General features: G+C 36.9%; 1 protein-coding gene across 1 annotated transcript in view; it reads left to right on the top strand.

The window, feature by feature from the left end:
* Positions 1-24244, top strand: part of KITLG (KIT ligand) — a 56286-nt gene that overhangs the window by 4545 nt on the left and 27497 nt on the right. Inside the window, exon 2 of the mRNA XM_036401290.2 lies at positions 20706-20819. Coding sequence (XP_036257183.1) covers positions 20706-20819 — 114 coding nt within the window. The remainder of the gene's footprint in view (positions 1-20705; positions 20820-24244) is intronic.

Here is a 24244-nt window from a genome sequence, read left to right as displayed (position 1 = left end):
TTAGTATGTGAATGAAAGTATGAGAAAACAAAAATGGTGTTAAGTATTTTATTTTATTTAAGCTGGTAGCATGTGCAGTATCAGACGTCATTGATAGTATGATAATGAAGACATTAATTCTACTGTATGTCTGAATAAAAGCCAGTTTTGGAGGTCAGATTTATGAACACTTTGGATCATATTAGTGTAGAAGATAATTGTCATCTGATTTCCTACACTTATCTAATAACCTCTGGGTGAATGATTGGTTGCTGTTTCTGTTTAAACGAGGTTCAAATTATACAAGGTAGATGAATACAGTAATGATTTAAAATCTCATTAGGAATTTTCTGCTCTATATGTGTTTTTTCCATTATTGTTGTTGTGTGGAGCAGAGCTAATTTTTTGTGCAAGGTGAAAATAGCATCAGGTCTAGCATCAGCAAGATACCACTGCAGGTATTGCCTGAAGAATTCACTTATGGTTCTCACTGCTGTGAAGCCATACTGTGGAGCACACTGTTTTGCAAAGTGGGGAGGTAAATGCTGATTTTCGAGCTATTTCATCACCACTTGAAGCAACAGTAAAGTGAGACCATGTGGTGCAGGCTTGGGGGACTGAGTGCAGGCTCCTCTATTGCAGGGCCAATTGCCAACTGCTGCTTCACGGTGATCAGTGCTCCTGGAAGGATCTCTCAAGCAGGTCTTCTGAAAGGTCACCTTTCACTTACCTCCCAGCCCTAAACTTTCATTGCTGCTAAAGAACACTTGGTTATTTTTCTTTTTCTTCACTTTTGCTGCAAAACCTACTCAATGGAGAAAATTGAGTTTAGGACCCTCAAGACCATATTTAGCCCAAGCCACAAGAGCCACCCTTTCTCCCACCTGTATGACAGTCATTCACATGTACTTGTTAATGTCCCAGTGAAGAACTTCTAGGAGTCCAGTTAGGTATTTCAGTCCTCTTCTACCTTCACTGGCTTCTCACTGGTTTTAGGCAGCAGAGCTGGGAAGTCAGAGAGAGGTGTTGTGTCCTGGCAGCCTTGGAGCTGGGCCAGGCAGTGGGCTACACTCTTCAGATTAGACTGATGCTCTGCAAAGTATGCAGGTTTAGTCTGGGCTGTCACAAAAGGAAGCATGAATGGTCTACAGCAATTAACTCTGAGTTTGTGAACAACTTTGATTCAATCCAGACTGAAAAGCTAATCTAGAAAAATTTACGTGAGCATACGCACTAGAGTGAGAGAGACACACGTTCACATATTTTCTTGGGTAGCATCCTAAGTCTCTGGGAAGCTTCTGACTATCTAGTTTATCTTGTTGAAGCTGTTCTGTTGAAGGTTTATTTGTTCAATCTTGAGGGTGGCTTACATATGAGCTAAGAATGTGGGGGAGACTGTATTTCAGACCGCAACTCCTAATTCACAGATTGTGAATCATGCCACCCTCTGAACCTCCATTCAGAAAGATTTAAGCATTTTCAAGTCAGAGTCTGAAAATACCAGTCTGTCTGTCATATCTGTTCTTGTAGCTTGGCCAATCCCACGTGACTGAACCTGGCTTCAGTCACCTTAAATGTCTTAGTAACAATAAACCCTTATCCAGTGTCTTATTTAGCAGGCCTTCTGCCTTTCATTTGTTCTGCTGCCATGACCTCCAGGAACATCAGTTTACTGACAATTAAAGCCAAGAATAAATTTAGTCCAATTAGCTCTGTCATCTATTCTTTAGATATACTTTGAGAAGTTTTTAGAAGCACCCTAAATACAGCTTTAGAGATATGTGAAGAGTATGCAGTGTATTTCCTGTGGACCTAAATTCTGCATTTGCTATGGCTGGAATCTCTGTACTTGATGTAGTCAGGATGACTTGTAGTGATGACCTTCCAGTGTCTTTCCTCCTAAATGAATTACACTGTTTTGTAACTTTTCTCATGAGCTTATGCTTGCTTTGTAGCAGCAGACCAAGGTATGTCTTCCTTTTATGTTTGCAGCATGATGCATCATTACTGGATAGATTCTTTGGTCTGTTTAGTAACACATGATCTCTTAATTACTTTTGGAAAAAAGTTATTCTGGCAGTATAAGTCAGACTGTAAAACCAAGTTGTGCATGTCCTGGCAATCTGTCTCTGTTTAGAACACAAAATGAACTCTGTGCAAAGCATACAGCAGCTCTTTTTGTAAGACTTGTTCCAGGACAAAAGAATGAACTTGATGATGTGTATATAACACATTCTGAAAATGTGGTGTAATACACTGATATAAAAATTTCATTTAAAAGAAATTAATATAATATATTTAAACTTTAAATATTATATTAGTGTACAATACTGATATAAAATACTATATAATATTTGATATTATAAAGTGTCTGTAATGTGGAGGGTTTAAATTGTGTAGGAAAGTTTCTTCCACCATTTCATGTTGGTCCAAAAAAATTCCTGTCTCTTTAGAGAGATTTCATAATTCTATAAAATGGGAGTATGATACCAAGGTGCTGGCTTTTGTGGTCTAACTGAAGTAAGACATTAAGGAGTCAGGCATGATAAATTTAAATTAATAATATGCTGTATATATGCAAAATAATTCACTAAATGAAAAGAAGTGCTTAGAAATTTAGGGAGGTTGAAATTTAAATGCGCTAATAGTCTGTTGTAAAAAAGTCCTAAGTTCCAGCCCTCTAATTTCCACCCTTCATTTACTCATTATTAAGTGAACTCAGCAAAATTTGTCTTTTGCATTAAATAGCAAGCAGATAATATTATGCATTATGTCTTTAAGCTGATACAGATCTGAATGTCAGTTCTTCCTGAGATTTGTTTTTCTTTTACTACTTTGAAGCATGCAGGAATAGGAGCATTAGTCAGCCAAATGAATTTAGGAAGCTTGTATAACAGTGCTTGGCACCCTCTTTCGTTTGGATTAAAAAACATGTTCCTTAATAAACAGAGCTTTTTGGTGGTTATTTTAAAAAGGAGGGAAAAAATGTATCTCCAGTATTCATAATTGGTGTCTTTTTCAAGTTACTGTGCTTCAGCAATGTGTGCATTGCATTTCTGTTCTAACAGCAAAAACTACCAGTGCTGTATTTGACACCAGTTTAAATGATTCTGATGGATGTTGCTTTATTTTCTAGGAAATGCAAATTTTTCTTATAAACTGTAAATTTAATTACTGTCACTGAAGGTGCTTTGATCTTCTGTTTTATAATCCCTGACAAAGAATGTGCCCTAGGTTTGCTATGCACTCTCTAAAAATTCTGGCCATAATTGTAGTATGTTCCAAACTGTTTAGATGTATTTCTTCAGTGTTTGTTCCATTAATAGTGCGATACTAGCCAGTGTTTCAGGCTACTAAAATTAATGAAAAACTTGCTATTTTTAAAAATTGACTCCAATCTCAAGTCGGATGGTGTTATAGTACTCCATCCATTTTCTTCTGGATTTCTTTTTCTTATCCTCATAGCTTAAGGCCACATCTGAAAATGTCAGCAAGTTTATCACCTCTTCCCCTCAAGACAGAAAATACCTTCATTTCTTTGTGCAGCTTTCCCACCATCTGCTGTGTTTAAGTTGGTGTCCTCACCTCTGCCAACAGAACTTCTGCACTTCCAGTATCCACAGTACTGAAGGTGTGTCTATCAGCATCTTGTTTGCTCACATACACCTTAAGCTTCATCTCCAGTGTATGTTATCTATATTTTTTCTGGCATTTTTATTTCCCATTACCTTTTGGGGCCCACTTCAAATATTAGTCCTCTGAATAACCTGTTGTCACTGTATTTTGTATCATCTGTGGAAACAAAGTGTCTCTTTGGACAGGATTAGAATGGATCCATTGTTCTGTGGAATATATTGTTTTTTTTGTTTTACAATGCTTGCAAGCTATTATTACAGTTAGGAAGAGTCCTCTGAAATACTGCTCTGCCATTTCTAGAAGTGACAATACTTTTTTTCTCTGTAAAGTCAGTAATTTTCTTAATACATTAAGAAATTCTTGCTTTTGTTTGTTTGTTTGTTTATTTTCTTTTAATGGTCAGATACTTATTGAGACCAAATGAAATCCTTTTAGAAGTATTTGGTATTGCCTTCCCCTGTGTGTCTCAGCTCTGTTACCTAACCAAGCGAGAAATACCTGATCTGGTGCTTTCATTTTACTTTAAAAAAGTTCTGGTCTAATAAGTTCTTTAAATAATTGAAGTGAACTTCTGTCTTCTCATTCAGTGCATTAAAAAAAATAAATCTCTTCTCACATGCAGGTTTTAGAGATCAACTAAACATTTGCCAGTAATGGTCAGATTCTCTACAGTACTGTTGGTCATTTCCCACTGTAACAGAATGTTGTTGACATTTGCAAATGGCCTGAGACATATGTGAAGTTAATCTGCTTTTAGCCTACTAAAATCTGGTTCATTTCTATTGAAACAAGTCAATTCCATCCAAGAATACTATTTCAGTTACTGTTGAATTAGTACCTGTTCAAAGTGCTATTTGTCAAACGATTATGTTCTTTTTGGATTTATTCACTATGAAGGAGCCGTCTTCTTAACATACATATTCAATTACTTATTTCAAAGTAAATAGTGCAATTCCTGTAAAATTGGGAAGATTTTTTCTCCTGTAAAAATTGATAGTGTCACTCAAGTAAACTTGCTAAAAATTGTATCAATTATGAAAATGCATAACTAGTCACTGGAACTTTAGAGTACAGACATTGAAAAGTAAATGCTCTGAGGATATTTACACTAATCTTCTCAAAAATGGGTTATATTTTCTGTGAGATTAATTATGGAAGCCAAAGAAATTTCATAATAGGCTAGGCAAATTATGGGTCTTCTTTAATAAGAATGATCCTAGGAAGCATTTGAGAACTAGGTGTAAAAATAATCCAAGAAACCATATTATATTGTGTCAATATTTGTATGAGTTTTCTATCAGCACATCTGTAACAAAGGTTCTATTGAACCTGTACCAGAATAATTTCACTACTGACAGTTGCCATTCTTTCTAATTCACATGAATACTTTTGACCAAATGTAAAGCTCTGTATCATACTATATGTGATTTACAATTCCATTTTTTAATGAGTAACCCCTGTGAAAGTTATCAGTAAAAGTAAATTTAAAATAGCTGTTTTTTCAAAGTATTGTGTTTTGTTGTATTGTTGCAGATGCTGTGAGAATAGCTAATATTTAATCTCAGTTATTTAACTAAATTGATAATACTTTGTTACTGGTGTAAAAGTCATGTTTCATGGGCATTTATATTTCTTCAAAATTGTACAGACTTAGGGAGCTTTTTTTCTCAGATTTTTTTTTCTGTCCAGTTATGTGTGTATTTCCATAGTGTAAGCTGAATGATTTAACTTCTTTTTGGAATGCTTACCCCACAATTTCTGTGGGTTTTTTGTAAGGAAAGCCACAAGTAGAGCTTCAGGTTTAAGATTAGGTATTTACAGTTCTCTCTAGTTAGCATAACTCAAACAAAAACATCAAGATACCATGTAAATGACATTCATATTAATTCTGTAGTCACAACTCTGTGATGATGAAGTTAGCTGGGATTTATCCTGTGTCTCTTAATTGTAAGCTGAGAGCACTTGCATCTTGGTATATATCGTAGTAATGTGCTTGTTCTTCCTGGACATATAGCAGAATTGTGGGGAAACACTGGAATACCAGAAACACTTTGATGGAGTTTGTTGTTGTTAGTCTATACAAATCCCAATCAAAACCAAAAACAAACAAGGCAACAAGAAAAAAACAACAAACAAACAAAAAAAACCCCTCTAAACCCACCCACAAACCACCAGGATATTAAAAATATAGTTGTGTGAACAGATGTAAAGATAAGGGCAGGATATAAATTGTAAGTTGGGTTAATTTTAAGGTAAAGACAAGGTGATTATAACTTCATAGATATAGGTGAACATAGTGGTTTTTAATTTTCTTAAATATATAGTACCTCTTAACACATTAAATCTTAATTCTTGTCTTTAGAATTAATGAATATGTCCAGAGTTAAAAAGAATTTTTCTTACCAGCTTGCCTCTATTGTTGCATTGCTAGCAGATCTTGCTGTATTTAATTTGCTTGGTAGAAGGCAGATGGGAACTCTGTATTAATAGCGTTCAATGAAAGGAATAGAAAAGCCCAGTTCCTGTAAAAGAAATGCATTCAATGCATGAAATATATTTGTGTTTCAAAATGGATGAACAAGGGGAAAGAATGGAAATTACTTATTTAGATTCTTAAAACATAAAGGCCTAATAAAAAACTTATGTAGCCCCACAGTGTATCTCTTTTATCTTAACAGTTTAAGGGGAAAAAAATTAATTAGGACAGAAAGCAAAGTGTAGGAACAAGTCATTAATTTGTAACATGGCGATAACCTAAAAGGTAATGTTCTCTAATTGTCAGTAACCTCATATAGTTCAATCTTGTAATAGGGTTCACAGATTCATGACAACATATGCAAGCTACATAAATTACTCAGGTTAATTGAAACTAAAAGAGATTCTGAGGAACTTTGTAAAGGTTTAGAGGAGATGGGAGAACAGATGGTGTGATGGCAAGTGGAGTTTGTTGTGTTGAAGAGCAAGGGGGATGCATTTTGGAAGGAATGTTTTGAACTAATTGTAACTGAATTAATAAAGGCCATTTCAATTACTTCTGAAAGCTACTTACAAGCTCTTATTTATGTTCTTGTAGCAATGCTTGGTCAGGAAAATTAATGAAAAATCCCTATATTGTGCCCACAGTAGAACAAATCAGACAGCATGTTGGGATGCAGTAGGAGCAGAAAGAGAAATTTGAAAGTGGAGTGCTTTTATGATAGTGTTCATCAGCCATCCCAAAAAAAGTTCTAGTTTTTCCCATTGAAAAAAAGAGCATAACAGAAATAGGGATCTTAAAATAGGCAAAAGCATTATAAGGGAGCAATTTGCATATGGTGAGAGACTGAAAGTTGATTGCAAGAAACTACTGAATGATATGCAGAAAGTAGTAGAGAGAATGATTGCTGGACGTTACTGATCCTTTCTTCGTATAAGAATAAATAAATATTTAACAGAAGAGGCTAAAACTGGCAATGCTGCCTTAACACCAAATTACCACTCTGGAAAGGTTTTGGACACTAGATATAATACGGCTTGAAATGCAGCTTGATATATGTTAGAACAAGCCCAAGAGGTCACATCCAGAAAGGGGTAGCCCTAGTCTTCTCATCCTTGCACATCTCATCTCCTCCTCCACTCATTCCTCAGGGATTACTTTTTGTCTCTCAGCTGAATTGGCTAGTCACTGACTTTGAATTTACTGGCTTGCTTAGGGGTCGGGTGAATGTCAGAGGGAGGGAAGCTGCAGAGAAGGAGCCCTCTCTCAGCAGCAGGGAGCTGTTAGATGGCTTCAGACCATCTCATTAGCCTCGACTGAAAAAAAGGGATTATACACTTAAGTAAGTAAAAAGCCATGGTTATTTCAGTTTACACTCTGTGCATGAAATGTTTCTTATCTTCTAATTCATGCAATTCAGGAGAAATTTTTATATAGGCAATGCATTCTGTAAATCTGAATTATCAGGTTTCTTCAGTTTTCCGTGGGCACCAGACTAATCATGTACTGATCTGACACTTCTTATTTTTCAAATCTTCATTGCCTTAATTGTACAAGTCAGGTTTGGCCTAATTATAAACTCAGTTTCATATACAACCATCTGCCAAAACTACCATCTGTAACAATTCAGCCTTTAGCTTGGAGGAAAGGAAAACACTTTTAAGATATATTGTAGCTGAACTTCAACTACATGGGAAAGTAATGACAGCTGAGATGTTTATACTGAAAGATTGTTCTTTTACCATGTGACTATCAATGGTGAGAAGTCAAAATTTTAAACTTGTTGCACAGCTCTAGCCATTGAAAACCAGTGGAGTTTCCATGCACCATCCCTGAAAGATACTCTTGTACAGCACTTCTGTGTTAGCAGGAAAAAACACTTAAAAGTGTGCCCACTTTTAGAGGTGTATAGGAATTAAAAATATGCTTGAGTTTCTGACGCAGTAATGCAGTTGCTGGATTTTTGTGTTAAAGGAAGCATTTTGATCAGTCTCACCCCATTTTTGCTACCTTAAACTTACATTTTCCTGGAAAATGTTACACATGAGTTGAAATTCTTAAAATGGCCATTCTGACAATTTGCTTTCTTAAAAAAACCCAGCAACATATGCCCCAGGAAATAATTTCAGACAAAATTTATAGAATTAACAATGGCATGATGCATTTTAGTGCATCTTGAAAAAGGAATTTACGCTTGTTTTCTACTGTAAAAATATGCAGTTAGAATAATAATAACAACTTTTTTCATATGCCAATATTTTTGGCATACGAAAATGCTTTTGGTTTAGATCAAAAACCTGAAAAAAATATTGTTGGTTTTTCTTACTAATATACTAATGTAATTACTTTAAGGCAAGGCATAATGTGTTTGTAATTCCAGCTTGCTGAGGTAAATGGCTTATTGGCTGCCTAGTGCTTACGTTGTCTTGCAAGCATACTTAAATGTTTTGAAGATTAGTTTCTAATTTGATGTGTCTCTTACCTGATTTGTCTGCAGTCTCACAGGCTTCAAGGCATTTGAGAATAATCTCATACATTGGTCTATTGCTTTGGATAAATATTCTTTTCACAAAAAAACATAGATCCATTATTAATGCACTTATATTCTAATAACAATGTAAATGTAATGTATCCTTTTACAGATCATTACCTTAAAGCTAATGGTCAGGTAACTACTGTACCAAGAAATGCTCTGTACAAAGAACAGAATTTTTGTTGGGACAAAGATGTTCAACATGTTGAGAGTCCTCAGGGGTTTTCTTATATCTCTTGATGAAGGAAGATGAAAACTTAAAACCAAGGACAGGAGATGCAGGTTTCATTTTTCACTTTTTTGGTTTTTTAGTATGCTGACTCTTAAGCGGCTTGCCTGTAAATACTTTTAATCTTTTCCCCTACCAAAGTATCTTACCAAAACCTTTGGCAGTTTTTGTAAAAATTAACTATGGATAGTTGCTAAAGTGTCCGTAGGGGCTGTTTATGGGACCAGAAGCTGACTTGATTGCCTAACAACATTTTGTTCGAAACAGTCAAAACATAATGTGGAAAGGATTATGTATTTTATTTAAATCTCAAACTGTTTCTGGCAAACAAGACACTGTTTTATTGAATTTTCCTCATTCATCTTCTTATGGCACAGTGTACAAGGTGCTTGTAAAACATAGCATTTAATCTGTAAAGTCATGTTTCTAAATCATGAATGGCTTATCATTAATAGACATTATGTGGTATAAAGTAAATTTTGTGATGAAAAATAGTGAGAAGGAGCAGAAACGCAGGCTTCACTATGGAAGACCATAACCTTGCCCCATTTCTGCAGCTGAGTTGTGTAATGGCACTCCCTCATGCTACAGGAGATCAATATGTTCAAAATACTTTTCATCCTTTATACATGCCCCAAGGTAATAATTTAGGTTTAAAATAATGCTTATAAAAGCATCTTTTGAATTCTGAAAGAATAAATAACAGTTTTTATTACTTATGTTTAAAATGTTAGGTATCACTACTGATGATAGGAGGAAACCTAAAATATCTGTTATTTATTTCCCAAGAGATCCAAGATTTAATACAGCTGTAGATAAGAATGACCTTCTTTCATCAGTGTTGTAGCTGGTGTTGAAAACTTTCACCACGGGCCTGGCAAACTATCTGATTGGTTGGTTGTTTTATTTTTTAAATCTCTTTGTCCTGGTTTGAGCAGGGATGGAGGTAATTTTCTTCCTAATAACTGATATAGCATTGTGTTTTGGATTTAGTGTGAGAATAGTGTTGATGACATGCTGAGGTTTTTAGTTGTTGCTAAGTAGAGTTTGCCCTAAGTCAAAGACTTCTCAGCTTCTCATGCCCTGCCAGTGAGAAGGCTGGAGGGGCACAGGAATCTGAGAGGGGACACAGCCAGGGCAGGTGACCCAAACTGGCCGGAGGGGTATTCCATGGCATGTGGCATCATGCTCACCATGTACATGGGGGAAAGCTGGCTGAGGGCCACTGCGGCTTGGGAACTGGCAGGTCAGCAGGTGGGGAATGCTTGAATTGTGCATTACTAGTTTTGTATATTCTAATTATTTTGTTACTATTGTTACCATTAGTATTTTCTTCTTTTTATCTCCCCTTAAACTGTCTTGATCTCAGCCTATGGGTTTTCTCAATTTTATTCTTCAATTCTCTCCCAGATCCCACTGGGGAGGAAGAGTGAATGAGCAGCTGCATAGTGCTTAAGTTGCATTCTGGGGTTAAACCACAACACTCTTCAAAATACAAAATCACTTTCCTCACCAGCATACATGTTACATCATAATTTGGAAAGTTCTCAACTGGGGCTTTTGGGGGATCAAAGTGAAAACTTTTTATTTCCTGTTTCAAACCTTTTTAAGTTGATGCAGGTGCTGCTGTCTGGAATATATCCAAAGAAGCCAGCTTTTGTGAAAAGTAGATTGGGTATACTTTTTATGTCAACAGTTACTTATCAATGGGAGAAACTGCTCTGACTAATGAGGAGAGATCCCATTTAAAGGTTGCATAACTTAGTGTTGGTTTGTTTGTCTTCACTTCAGAAGCAACCACCTGGTTGGATGCTGCACCCATTGAGATAGTTGTAACAATACTTAGTAAGAGTTAGGGCAATCCTATATTTACACTTTCTGGAGAGGAGAGTCTAAGATACCGTAGAAAGCAAATAAATAAAATTTGTAATCTGAGAAGAGGTAAGAGAGAAAATTTTGTTTATTTCCATGAGATCTGGGGGGAGTTTATGTTGCTTTTTTGTCATGAAGCAATGAAAGTCAAATGGAATTTTTTATTATGCATAGCAAAGACTCAAATAGTAGGGTTGATTTTTATAAGTACATGAAGACAACACACCAGAAAGATGGGACAATGAATGCACAAACAAAGGAGCAGCGTTTCCATGAGAATGCATTGATATAAACCACTGTCACTTACACTGGACTGTACCAGGCTTTTACCATCAGAACAGAAGATCTGGGATAATTTCCCAAGATTCACTTAAGATCCTCTGCTCAGTTCTGAACACCTCACTACAAGGAAGACACTGAGGTGCTGGAGCATGTCCAGAGAAGGGCAGCAGAGCTGATGAAGGCTCTGGAGCACAAGTCTTAAGAGAAATAGCTGAGGGAGCTGGGCAGCTGTTTTGCCTGGAGAAAAGGGAGCTCAGGAGAGTGATCAGCTCTCTACAGTGACCTGAAAGGAGTTTGTAGCCAGGTGAGAATTGATCTCTTCTCCCAAGTAGAGCAACAGAACAAGAGGAAATGGCCTCAAGTTGTGCCATGGAGAGTTTAGATTAGACATTAGGAAAAATTTCTTCACCAAAATAATGGCCGACCACTGGCACAGGCTGCCCAGGGAAGTGGTTGAGTTATCAGGCCTGGAGGCATTTTAAAGATGTATAGATGTGATGCTTTGTGACATGATTTAGTGGTGGCAATGCTCAGTTAACAGTTGGACTTGATCTTAGAGGTATTTTCCAACCTGAATGATTCTGTGAATATCCCTCCAATCCCTCTTCACTCCACTCTTTCTATTTCGTTTTATCCAGTTCTGTTAAAAATATAAGCTATCTAACCAAAGGAGTGGGATACAAAAAATGTAATCTGGACCCTATGTATCCCAGGGGTTACCTGAAGCCCACAGTGTCTTTGAAAACTGATACCTGCTGTGGTATGGGGCAGATAAAGTTACCGAAGAGATTTATGCTCCAAGAATACCAGTCTTCTGAATGTCTGTCAAGGAGGACTGTCTAGACCTATCCCTGTATGTTGGAATTCAGGTTACTAATATCATTTGCCTTTAGTAGCAGATGATGCCAAAGCCATTCTGAATGGACTGCAGAGGACCACATTTGCACATGTTTGGCATGAGACCTTCTCAATGAGAGAGGGACTGAGGAAAGCTTCTGGGGCTGGATCCCATGATCTTTATTATGATAAAAACCATATCATTAACACAAACTCTATTTCCTCAGCTTATTCTGAGTGTTCTCGTAGACCACTAATGTAGACAGCAACTATAAAAAGTCTGGCAATGAAAAGTCTTTCAATATATAGTACAATACTGATGTGAAAAATTGTCATCCATCAGCACTGTCAAAGCTTATACTGGTGTTGGCATATCAAAGACCTCCAAACTGCTCTTTAATCACAGCTAAGCTTGTAATTATATAAATGTAATACAGTTAAGGTAGGAGCTTGAAACACAGTCTCGACTATACTGGCATCTAGTTTCAGTCTGTGTTCAGCAATTACCCTTTTGTAACGAGGTCTCATATCAAGCAGGTCAGAGAAATTAGTTCTGGATTTATATCCTTATAAATATATATCCTTATACAGCCTATCAGGGATGTTATAAAAAAAATTCTGAGTCGAGAAACAGAACAGTGTCTTTCTGAGAATGTCTTTGGTTTAAAACCAAGTTGACAATTCTGTGATTTAAATTTTGAAAATCATCCCCTGCTTATATAAAAAAGTATAAAAGAATTCAAAAGAAAGAAAGAAAGAAAAAGTGCCTAAATTCCATTTAATTTTGTATAAGTATTTTTTCCCTGATGTTTGCTTTCCATGGCTTGAGCATGAACTGAAAATTCTTCAGATTAATAATGCAGTTTATTATCTAGCAAAGTTTCTGTGCATGAAAGACTAAGAATCCACTTAAGATTTTTTGCTTCATACTAAGAATGATATAGGAGGACATTTTCATTATGTACATGAGTTCTGGTGTATGCCAAGTATCAAAATAGCTGTTTTCACTTTTCTACATGATTTTATTTATTTTAATTTATTTTGCCAGTGTAATAGTTCTTCCAACCCAAACAACATATAATTTGTAGCAGATGGTAAGAATTAAAGATCCAGTACAGAATTTCTATAACAAGTCTTATTTCCTTTACTTTACTGGTGCTTAAAAGTCTAAGATTAAAGAAGATTGCTTGGTATATATTTTCATTATAATTCAAAAGAATATTTCATATAGTGGAATTTTTTTTTGTATGAATTTGGCAAACAAGCAAGACCTCTGAAATAGATCTTTAGAAAAAAATGTTTAATTAAGTATTTTATCCAAGAGACTGTCTTTTCATTCCCTGAGGATGACAGATCATCCACCTCCATATAGTGTGAGGAGCTTTTCCTCCCTGCAAAGATAATTTTATCTTATGTTGCCTTCCCTTTTAAATTACTTAAAAATGCCATTGGGTCTATGCTAGAATTCCGTAAGTTCTCAGGAGGGAAAAAAAAAAGACAACTTCCTTTTTGAAGTTTGTGGGAGGCTTTGTTGAGTCAACTGAAGTCTGGTTGTCTGCTAATTTCTGTTTTGATTGTGCATGTATTTGGATCCCAGTGCTTTTTTTACAGGACAAGAAATTATTGGCCTTTATTACTCTATAGACAGAAAGATGAAAAATTTCAGTATCAATCCTGGATGTTTGCTATGGAATTTTACAAGAAGTGGAAAAGGAAATCTCTTGCCAGTACACATGTCCTAAAAAGACTGCTAAGTGCAGGACCTCTGGAGATCCTGATAATCTCTGATTCTGATTTTATAGGAAGATTTCTTTCAAAATATAGAAGTTTTTAAATTCTTATCCTTTCTTCCAGCTGAAACACTTCTGTCCTTTAAATCTCCTGGCTCTTTTACTGAACTAGAATGCCACCTGATGGATTATTATCAGTAAATATTTATTCAGACGCTTTTAACACGAGTTCCAGAGGCAACATTCATATATAATTACCTGTCTCTTGGTAACTTCACTTCCCAGTACTTGGGAACTAAACAAACTGGCTGTCATCCAGGACAAGTTTAAGATGCATGGAAACTGCCTGAATCCCTGATTGTCAAGTGAGATTAAAGAGTGGACAAAATTTATTATGGATCAGATAACATTTTTAAAGAACCAGAGCTTATATTTTTAGAACAGACAAATATTTTGCAATGGTATCATTATAGAGATTGAAAATAAATATGTTAATTTACACATTAATTTACAAAAAAGACTTTTTTGTAGTTTACTGAATGCAATTGCAAAATACCTGAATTGCATTGATTTGCAAGGCAAACTCTCTATCACTTTACAGTTCTTGCTTATCACATCCATCTTGGTTTCAACTGAAACACACAAACCAAACTCAGCAGGAGTTTGGGTGCTCCTTACCAAGTGTGCAGCTGCACATTGGCTGGAGCAGCCAGCTACTTCTGTCAAGAAGAGCTACAAGGGGTAGAGGATAATAGCAGTTGGCCTGAGGTCATATGAAATGAAGTTGGCATATAGTCTTAAGCAGCTTCCCGGTTTTCCCAAGGTCTGGATGGTGGGAAAGAATGGTGTGACTCATCATTTTCTCAGCACGGTTAAGACTACATATCTTAAATTTGTCTGATTCAGGAAATAGATGTGAATAACTTGGCAGAGCTAGAGAATGGTTTCTCCTTCCAGCTGAAAAAGAAAAATATTGGAGAAAAAGTAGTTCTGCATTAGCACTTAACAGGTTTGGGACTGCCTTTTATCCATTGACCTGAATAAAATTATTTCCAGTTCATTAAGAGTGTACCTTAGGAAGGGAACTGGCCTATAAGCATCTGAATACAGCAATTGGCTTTGCAAAAGCAATTGGCTTTGCTTCTGCACATATGGCTGGTGGAGTCTAGCAAGTGCCACTTTAACATTTTGCCACCAAATGAACAGTTAGATGAAAACTCCCATTCTTGACATTCTAGAGGAGTCCCCTGTGGTCACACAAGTGAGTGCAAAGGCATTCTAGGAGTCCCCTGTGAATATACACCTGAGTGTAAAGGTGTGAGGAAGAGCTTCTAGGGTTGGGAAAGTCACAGAAAGGCAAATACAGTATTGCCACAAAAAGATCAAACAGCTATGAAAGCAGCTTGCCTGTTGAACTCATTTGAATGTAGGTAGCAATGGCGCCTCTCCCTGCTTATATTTGTGGCATGAACTTGCTAATTTCCTTCCCCTTAACCCCTTGAAATACCCTCATGTTATATATTTTAGATATTATATGCAGAACTGAGTAGAAAATATACTGTGTTTTGTAAACAACCAAATATGTTCAAATATTTTGTGTCCAAAACATTCTAAAACTTACTTTGAAAAAGAGTTGTTATTAGTATTTTTATAGTCTGTGTTTAAACGAAAATGCAGAAAAATATCTCTGACACTCTGTGTTGCTTACTTTTACCATCATACTCCTTATTACACATCATTGTTAAAGAAATAAAGAGTGGTATCAGTCACTAGAAAAGTATGTATCTGGATTTTGTAATCATAACTAAGCATGGAGGGTGTGATCCAGAGATTTTTAGGTGTCTCACCACCGCAGAGTGACTCACTGAGCTGGAGTTATGCATTTTGTTCATTGGACTATCAAAAAGCTTGTTCAGGAAAACTCACAAGTTGACTGGGGAGCTTCACAGAAGTTAGGGTGCCCAGATGGAAGAGCATGTGTGACACAAGGATACACACCAACATGGTGATGTCTCTTCAGTGAACACGTCTATTTTTCTACATATTGGCTTGACAATGTAAAATGCATAAATGTTGAAAAATAAGGGTCAAGAGTACCCAGTATACCCCTCGTTTGCCCCTTTTAGCCAGGAAGCCATAATAGACAGGAAATCAGCTCCAGTGTAGATGTGTAGATGTGGCACTTGGGGACGTGGTCTGCCGGTGGATTTGGCAGTGCTGGGTTTATGGTTGGACTTGATGATCTTAGAGGTCTTTTCCAACCTAAATGAATCTGATTCCATGGTAATTACAAGGTAGATATATCAGAGAATCCCAGCTCACCTCCCATGAGTTCGAATGACCTTGTTTGCAGGAAATGTAACCCAGGTCTGTCACTCAGAGAGAACTCCAGTTGATAGGCTATTGTATTTGCTGAGACTAGGGCCAGTTTTGGTGGTCAGGGGGTGTTCACTAGACTTAATCCTTAACTATGCTTTATTCTGCAGTGCTTCTTTCAGCTACTCTGAAGTAATTTCCTGGGTACTTGAGAATGTGCAGGGGACATTGCCAGTTCCAAATGTGCTTGCCAAGTACTTCATTGTTCCAGAAATAGGTGGTCTTAAGAGGGTGACTTCTTTTTCCACACTTAACTCACTTTTTCGGGGGCTTGAGAAACGTTTAGTACTCTAAGCACTATTTAGGTATGGCCATGTTGGGTATTTAAGTTAGCACTGCCATTTGCAGTGTGAAGGTGTCACTGAATACCATGGAAATTGTAATTGGATTACATTCTGTATAAATGCTCTTCTTTCATTTAAAGATTTTTCTATTCTGGCAGTTAATTTCTTAATTGGTTTAAGACAGTTCTTCCATGACTTTAATTATTTAATCTCTATCACAGCTAGATAACTAAATAGACCTAGGAAAAATTACCGTGCTTCTATGCATCTGGATGCTTTGTGCTTTAAAAAAATAGCAAAGAAATATATTTTCTTGCTCTTTACATTTTCTCTATATCTTCATAAAAAAGGTATTTCAAGGCAGAAGTATGAACATTGAGTTACCTGTCCATGATTGACCAACCAGGGTTGCCTGTGGCAGAAGTTCACAAGCTGTGTCTCAGCAAAGCAGCGTGTAAACACTGTCTGAGGGGCCAATATTGAAAGATGTTCCTACTCCAATGTTAACAGAAGTGGAAAATAAATTTGGGAAGCCTAGCCCAGGGTGAACATTGTTTCACATTGTCAGCTAACCTTCTTCAGCTATGGCTTGGTTGTGGTTAATTGGGTGATTTGCTCAGGAAACTGGGCTGAAAAATTCCATGGCTAATATGATTTGAATATAAGAAATTTTAACCTGGAGAACCCGTTCATCTGTGTAGTTACTACCTCTCCCTGTGCTTAATGTTTTTTTTTTTTGTGGTTTTTTATTTGCTTTTTTTTAATATCTTCAACCTTCTTGTGATTAGAAGTGTTATCCGGACAAACTAGATATTTGGGAATGTCCAGACTTTCCAAAGTATGGTTTATTTAGCAGTGTGGTATTCCCCTTGCTGCTTTCCTCTTAAGGAATTAGCTGAACATTAACGTGATTGAATATCTTTCATAGCATATTGTGAAAGAGATGCTAAACCACTCACTCAGCAGCGTTTGTCAACTCTTGAGATTGTAAATGAAGTGAATGAATGAAAAGGATGTTGATTTACAACTGAAAGGGTGGTCTTCAACACATTGGATCACTAGCTGAGTTTCTAAGATGCTGTTTGCTGAAATTCTAGATTGTGGCTTACAAGCAATAGTGCAAATCATTTGCAGAATAAACAAATGTGTGTACTTGAAATCCTTAGTTTTAAATATCCTTTTGAGTCTCATCATTATTTTTTCCCCCTTGCACAAACATAAATATTTAGTATTTAAGAGATTTTAGAATCTAAAGACAATTGAATAATTTTTGAGCCAAAAATAGGAAGAGGCACTTTGGTATGTAGGTCTGCCTCCAGTCTGCTATATATCTTCAAATTAATGCTAATAAATGATGTGTGATTAAATTCTGAGGCCAGCTTTGAAAAATCCCATGTTAACTTAGGGGTAATTAGATATGGAAATCTGTTATGAGCGCTGTGTAGGTAACTTTTATTTATGCTTAGTAAAGTATAAAATGGGCACCTCTGTTTATAAAGCTATTGTTTAAGGTTCCCATTTGTTCTGTCCTTGATTTAATTCAGTCTATTCAAGTTTTGCTCAAACAGCAGGTTTGGTCATTAGTAAATAACACGAAAATAGCTCAACCCTTTCATCTGTACAGTCTTTACATATAATGTGCCTGAAGGCATGCGTAATGTAAATATTTTGTAAGTGCAAATAATTAAAAGATTTTGTATAATAGACATGTTGAAACTAGCAGTATTTTGAAGATTTTTTTAGTTCCTGTTGGATGACACAGGGAGAAAATAAGCAAGAAAAACTCAAACAATCTCAAAAATTACAGATAATTTGGTTTTAATAGCAGTTATAAAATTATTATGCTTTTAAATCCCATCCATTTTTACATAGGAGAAAAAGTATTATTTATTTACATAATTATATAATGTATAGTGATTTTAAACTTCAGAAGTAAAAAAATTGGCAAGGTGCATAAAAGTTCTGGTTTTATTTGGAGTGTGCTAATGTGTTTATTAATATTATTTAGCTGATCTGCTGAAAAAGCATTTCTAGTTAAAGAATTTTGTTACTTTTTTGATTATTAGACTGTTGCGCTTAACATCATCCTATGACCAGGACACAGTTCAGTAAAAAATTCCATCTTTACGTACTGATCAATACTAAGGAATCCAATCAAGAAATTGTCAGTTCCTGGTGTGAACTCCATCTCCATCGAAGACGTCAGGGAAAAGTCTCTGCCAGTGTAACTGCTAATGCACTGGTTTACTCCAAAGGTTGAACTACTCAGTTTTTGTTCTTGAAAGCAGTATAGTTATCATTATAGTTATAGTATAGTTGCTGTATATAGTTGTCATTAACTTCTTGCCTTTTTTACTGCAATTTACTTCCAAAAATTGTGAATGAGGGGGTAGCCTGTTAACTTGAGGTCACCTTTTGTTTCCTCTGTGATTCTGGAGCTTATGAAAGAAAGGGAGACATTTCTCTTGATCACTTGAAATCAGTTATTAAACAGCTTTGAGCTCTAATACACTGCAAGGAGCTCTCAAAGGTCCTTTCTAAAACTAGCAGCATCTTTCCATTTCCCCAGAGCTCAAATTGTTCATATATATATAACTGCAAAGCTTTCTGTGGCTTAAAACACAGACATTTTGTAAGATGGACTATTAATTATTCTCAATCCTTCACCTTGGTAATTATTCTCAGTAATTATTTGTACAAATATTAAAATGAAATTATTTCTAAATGCTAGTTTTGTTGAAGCAAGAGACATTCTGAAAAGACATGCATATTGTAAATGCACTTTGCTCAGAATACTTCTGATTTCTTTCTCTGTGGTGTCTGAGAGTACAGTTTAGGGGAAGGCAAGTGCAGGCTCCACTGAAATCAGCAGTCCTGGCTTGCCTCATCTTTGACAGAGTATTTCAGCTGTGTCAGTTACATGGATCAGAAAGCTGAAAAATACTACAGGAAAACAAAAATGGAAGTTGTCTGCCTGGTACAACTGACTAAAACCATCTCTGCCAGTGCAAGAGGTAGGGAGAGGAAGCTGGATTGTCTTTTCTACCAGCAACCCACACTGGTTTTACCTAAATATGTCAGGAAGCTGTATTCTAAGAAAGCAAATGATCAGTTTTACTTGTAGGATAGATACAAGATTTAAGAGATAAAAGATACAAGAAAGAGATTACTCTTGTCATTTAACAGCTCTTTAGCTAAAGTGCCTGGCAGTGTTCTGTCAAGTTTATGAAATTCCTGAGCAATCTTTATTATCATTCTTTCTTAGGCCTTCTAGATTACTATAATGATACATCTTTTTAATCTGTGATTTTTCTCTTGCTTTCCTAGAGAATTGTGTTGCTGTTGTTTCATTTGCTTTGCTCTTAAATTGAAAGGTTGGAGAGCACATGAAGGCGAGGGTGGAGGCTGGAGTTCTCTACCTGTCACACAGAACAGACGGGGCTGAGCTGTGTCTTAGTTTGTGCAAAAGCAAATCCTGATCTCAGTCCAGCCCTTATGGAGGCTGAGGAGCCTGCACAGGCAAATTCCATACTTGCCGTAAATGTACACCATCATCGGCTTTTGCTGACAGCTTCAGTCAGCTGGCAGAAGCAGCTTCACAACCCGAGGCAACTTTTGATTATCCATAACTTAAATGCTTTAACATTCTGGAACTAGGGATCTGCAGCTTAAACTTGGCACAGGGCTCTGTGGGAAACCAGCGAAGCACAAGGAACAACAGAAGGCAAGGAAGTTCAGGCAGTGTAGCCAAGGAGACACCCAGGTGCATCGCAGCTAGTTATCTGGTGCTTTTCTGTGTGAGTCTCACAAGCCTGTGTCAGTACATTGCATTGCTGTTTCCAGCAGGATTTAGGAGGGGAATGTAGTGCCAAAGCCAAGCTGGCACTTCTGAGAGGCCAGAGCACGTCACTTGGAGAAGATGTACTGTATTGCTGCTTGAGATGTCAGTACTTGGGCAGAGTCCAGTTGTGGGTTTGCTTGCAGTTTAAGTACTCAAATGAAATGGCTGTGATTATGAACTTTCTCCTTTTGTCTTGATCTACTCTGGTATAATTTTGTTCCTTATCATTTATCACATTAGAGCCACAGATCTATCAAGTGAATGACAAGTATACAATCAATTGTATTTTGATGATAAAGAGTATTGCAAGATTTGTATCTTTCTCTTCCTTGCAAACTTTGCAAAAGCCCAGCTAAGAATGATCCTGTGCAAGTAACCTAATGGCTCAACACTAGGTTTTCCATTAACACTCTAAAGATATTTGCTTCCAGAAAAGATCAATTAAGTGCATTTTCATGGATTCCTGCCATGAAGGTGATGCTGTAATGGTGGTAGAAGTATGCCTTCATGAAGGATAAAGAGTATTGTTACCTCTAGACAGCACATATGAAAAACATTACTGCAATCTCTTGTTGCTTCATATTTGGCAATTGCTTACTTGGGGTTTCTTGTTTCTTCTTTACTAAATAGACTTGGATTATCACTTGCTTTTGTCTTCAACTCCTCCTACTTAATCCTCTTGTCAAAGCCCAGAGTTCCTGCGGGAATCCAGTCACAGATGATGTGAATGACATTGCAAAATTGGTAAGTACCTTTTATTACATTATTCATGTTAAAAAATTGTCAGTGTCTAAGGGCACTTACATTTCTAAGTAAAGTTAGTAAATCTGTATTGAAACTAGGGGAATATTAAAAGTAAATCTATTAACATCTGTCACTTGAACAAAATCTTTTTTTGCAGTGAAAGCAAATCCAGTGTTAATTGAAGAGATTACCTTGACCAAAATGGAGTGTATGTACATATGTAGTTTCCTGACTCCAAACTTCAGTAACAATTGCCAAAAATCTTTATTTCCTCAAACATTCCTTCAGAGCAGCTTGTTCCCCATGCAGATGAAAGATTATTGTCTTTGTATTACTGACTTGCATGGAGCAGACTGGCAGCAAACAGAGCTGAACTGAAGCAGAAGTCTTTACTTCGGGTATATGAAAGACAAGTGGTGCACATAGAAATAAAGTGGTATTAGACATCATTGTAGCAGTCAAAGCAATAACAATTGAACAGGTTTTGCAGTCTTTGAGTGGGTTACACACATTATATGTTTCTCTGCTTGCTGTACACAGAAGTTTAAGTCTGAAAGACTCACAGCTTCATATAAAAACTAAATTCCCTTAAGGAAGTTTTAACTGTTACTTAATTTACCACTGCATTAACCTGAAAAACAGCATCTGCTTGTGAAGTCAATTGGTGTTTAGCTCCACTGAAGTTAATAATTATGCTGTTTTGCAGTAGTGCAGGATATAACACCAAGGTTTCTAAGAAATAATATATACTGAACACTTGGCAAGTATATCTTCATCTGCATATTGAATCTAGCTGAAAATTGTGGCTTCATTGTGGGAAAAAAGTTGCAACATCTGTGTTATTATTGTCAAACACCTATATTAATACCCCTAGCATTTGCTGCCTGTGCAGTGTTCTTGTTTTCTTTGGTCCTTTTTATACACATTGGCACATAGTGTGAATCTCTAGGTGTGCTCTATAGTCCTACTTAAAAGTTTAGTGCTTCAAATTAGTCCCTTTAGGCAGAATTTTGAAGTATTGGCATATTTATTCCAGTTAATATTTAATCTCTTGGAAAAGTATTAAGCTTTGATGTAAACCTGTTGACAGCATGCAAGAACAACAGAATTCCTGTGAGGGCTGGTGAAATTGTGCAGTGCAGGGATAGTAATAACTTTTTGTCAGTTATGTGTCCTGAAAACAAATGCTTTAACTTTCCCTGTAGTATAATTTAAATTTCAAAATCATATAAATACAGATTACAAAAAATGTGCAAGCAGCTTGATTAATCACACTGTCAAGGTTACCCTGTTCTTCTGCTACTGACAAGCTTGAGTAGAGTGGGGTTGGGCTGAGCTACTTTGGACACTCCTTCATGAGGATGCTGTGTGGTCATTCTCCTGACTTAGACCTGTGTCTTTCAGATCACCCTACAAATGCAAAATTGAGGTCAAGTTTCCAAACAAGTTCAAAGATACTTTGGGTTGGAGAAATAACAGACAGATGCAGACAGATGCAAAACATAGATTCTCTCTGTTTTGAGTTGCATGAGTTGTTTTGAGGAAAGCCTGTCTTCCTGTTTTCTCTGTGTTAATATTTGCAGAAATAATTACAATGAAGTCACTTGAGAATTAAAAGGATAAGGTGAAAATAAGTTTAGTACTATGAATTTAGTATAAGAACTCTTTGTTTCAATTAATGTGACTAAATTGCATGTTGATCATTCTCTTTTGAAATTCTACAACATGGCAACTAGACATTGAGAACAAAAATATAAAAATACATAATGAGGTTTAAAGTACTTTTAAAACAAAACTTTGTTAGCTGACAGTGTGAATATGAGGAGGGAGAAGCCTAAAGAGAATACTGACTGATCATACTACTTTGTAGCAAGTACAGGGTTTTTTATGCTCTATGAGCTATATCCTTAGTACCTATAAAAAGGACTCCAACCTGATATTACTTAAAAATATGGTTCAGGTGACCCTATAACTCTTGCAAATTGAAGTAAAAATTTTGTACCATTTCTGCTTTTTGAAACACCATATACTCATTGAATTAAGGAGTGATATTCTGATGATGTGTATCTTCAAAATTCAACCCAATCCCTCAGCCACTCCTCATATGACTCACTCTCTCAACCCCTCCCCAGCTTTGCTGCCCTTCTCTGTTGTTCTGCTTGCAGTGAATGGCCCAGAACTGGACAAAGGACGTGAGCTCTGGCTTCACCAGTGGCAAGTACAGAGAGACAATCACTGCCCTGGTCCTGCTGGCCACAGTATTGCTGATACAGAACAGGATACCAATGGCCTTCTTGGCCACCTGGGCACATGTTGGATCATATTCAGCCAACCCTCAACCAGCACCCCCAGGTGCTTTTTTTCCAGGCAGCCACTGTTCCCCTAGCCTGTAGCACAGGGTAGAGTTGTGATGAGTGCAGGACCTGCACTTGGCTTTATTGAACCTCAGACAACTGGTCCCAGTTGACTGATGGAGCCTGTCCAGCTCCCCCTGCAGAGCCTTCTTACTTTCCAGCAGATCAACTCTGCCACCCAACTTAGTGACTGAGAGTGCTCTTGGTCTCCTTGTCCAGATCATCAGTAAAGAAAATGAATAAACTGATTCTGGCTGACCCCAATAATGAGCCCTGGGGAACACTAATCACCACTTGTTGTGGCACCATTCATCATCAGTCTCTGGCCCCAGCCATCCAGGCAGTTTTTACCCAGTGAAAGGTGTACTTGTCCAAAGCATGAGCTGCCAGCTTCTCCAGGAATATGCTGTGGGAGACAGTATCAAGGGTTTTACTGAAATTGAGGTAGACAACGTCCACAGTCTTCCCTTTTGTCTGGAGATTCTATGGGCCTCTGAGTTTTATTTCTTCACTCATCCAAAGAATCTGTGCCTGTAGAACATAGGGTCTTTAATAAATATCCTTTTCTTTCACACTGAGAACAAATTGTAGCCCGGAGGATTTCACAGAAGTGTTATGTGTACAGTTATTGCTCATAGTTATTATGATGTTATGCACAAACTCTGTCACATTTGGACACAGTGATGTAAGCTTTATTCTCAGTCAGACTGTCATGTTCTTTAACCCTTTTTGTCCACATTTGTGAGTATAGCCCCATCTCTGTGTGCAGCAAACTATCTGTTCAGCGGTAGTGCACAGATCTCATCACTTCCGATCACAGATCCCATCTCCTCCTGTCTCATCACAAATTATCAAGCATAACTAGTCTAGAGCCTAGCTTCAGTTTGGCATGAGTCCTCCTCAGAGGCAGAGTATGATCTCTTTCATCTCCCCAAAATGTTTGTCTGTCCTGGGCCATTTCTCCTCACTGTAAAGTTACATCACCATCTCTCCCCAGCCATTCAGGTCTTCAACAAAGGTGTCTGATTTGGCTCTTGATGTTTCACAGACCCTTCAAAGTTCGCTTTTAAA

Source organism: Molothrus ater, chromosome 5 (assembly GCF_012460135.2).
Source record: "Molothrus ater isolate BHLD 08-10-18 breed brown headed cowbird chromosome 5, BPBGC_Mater_1.1, whole genome shotgun sequence".
NCBI classification, from domain to species: domain Eukaryota; kingdom Metazoa; phylum Chordata; class Aves; order Passeriformes; family Icteridae; genus Molothrus; species Molothrus ater.
Note: the sequence above shows the minus strand (reverse complement) of the source record. Positions and strands in the feature narration are given on the sequence as shown.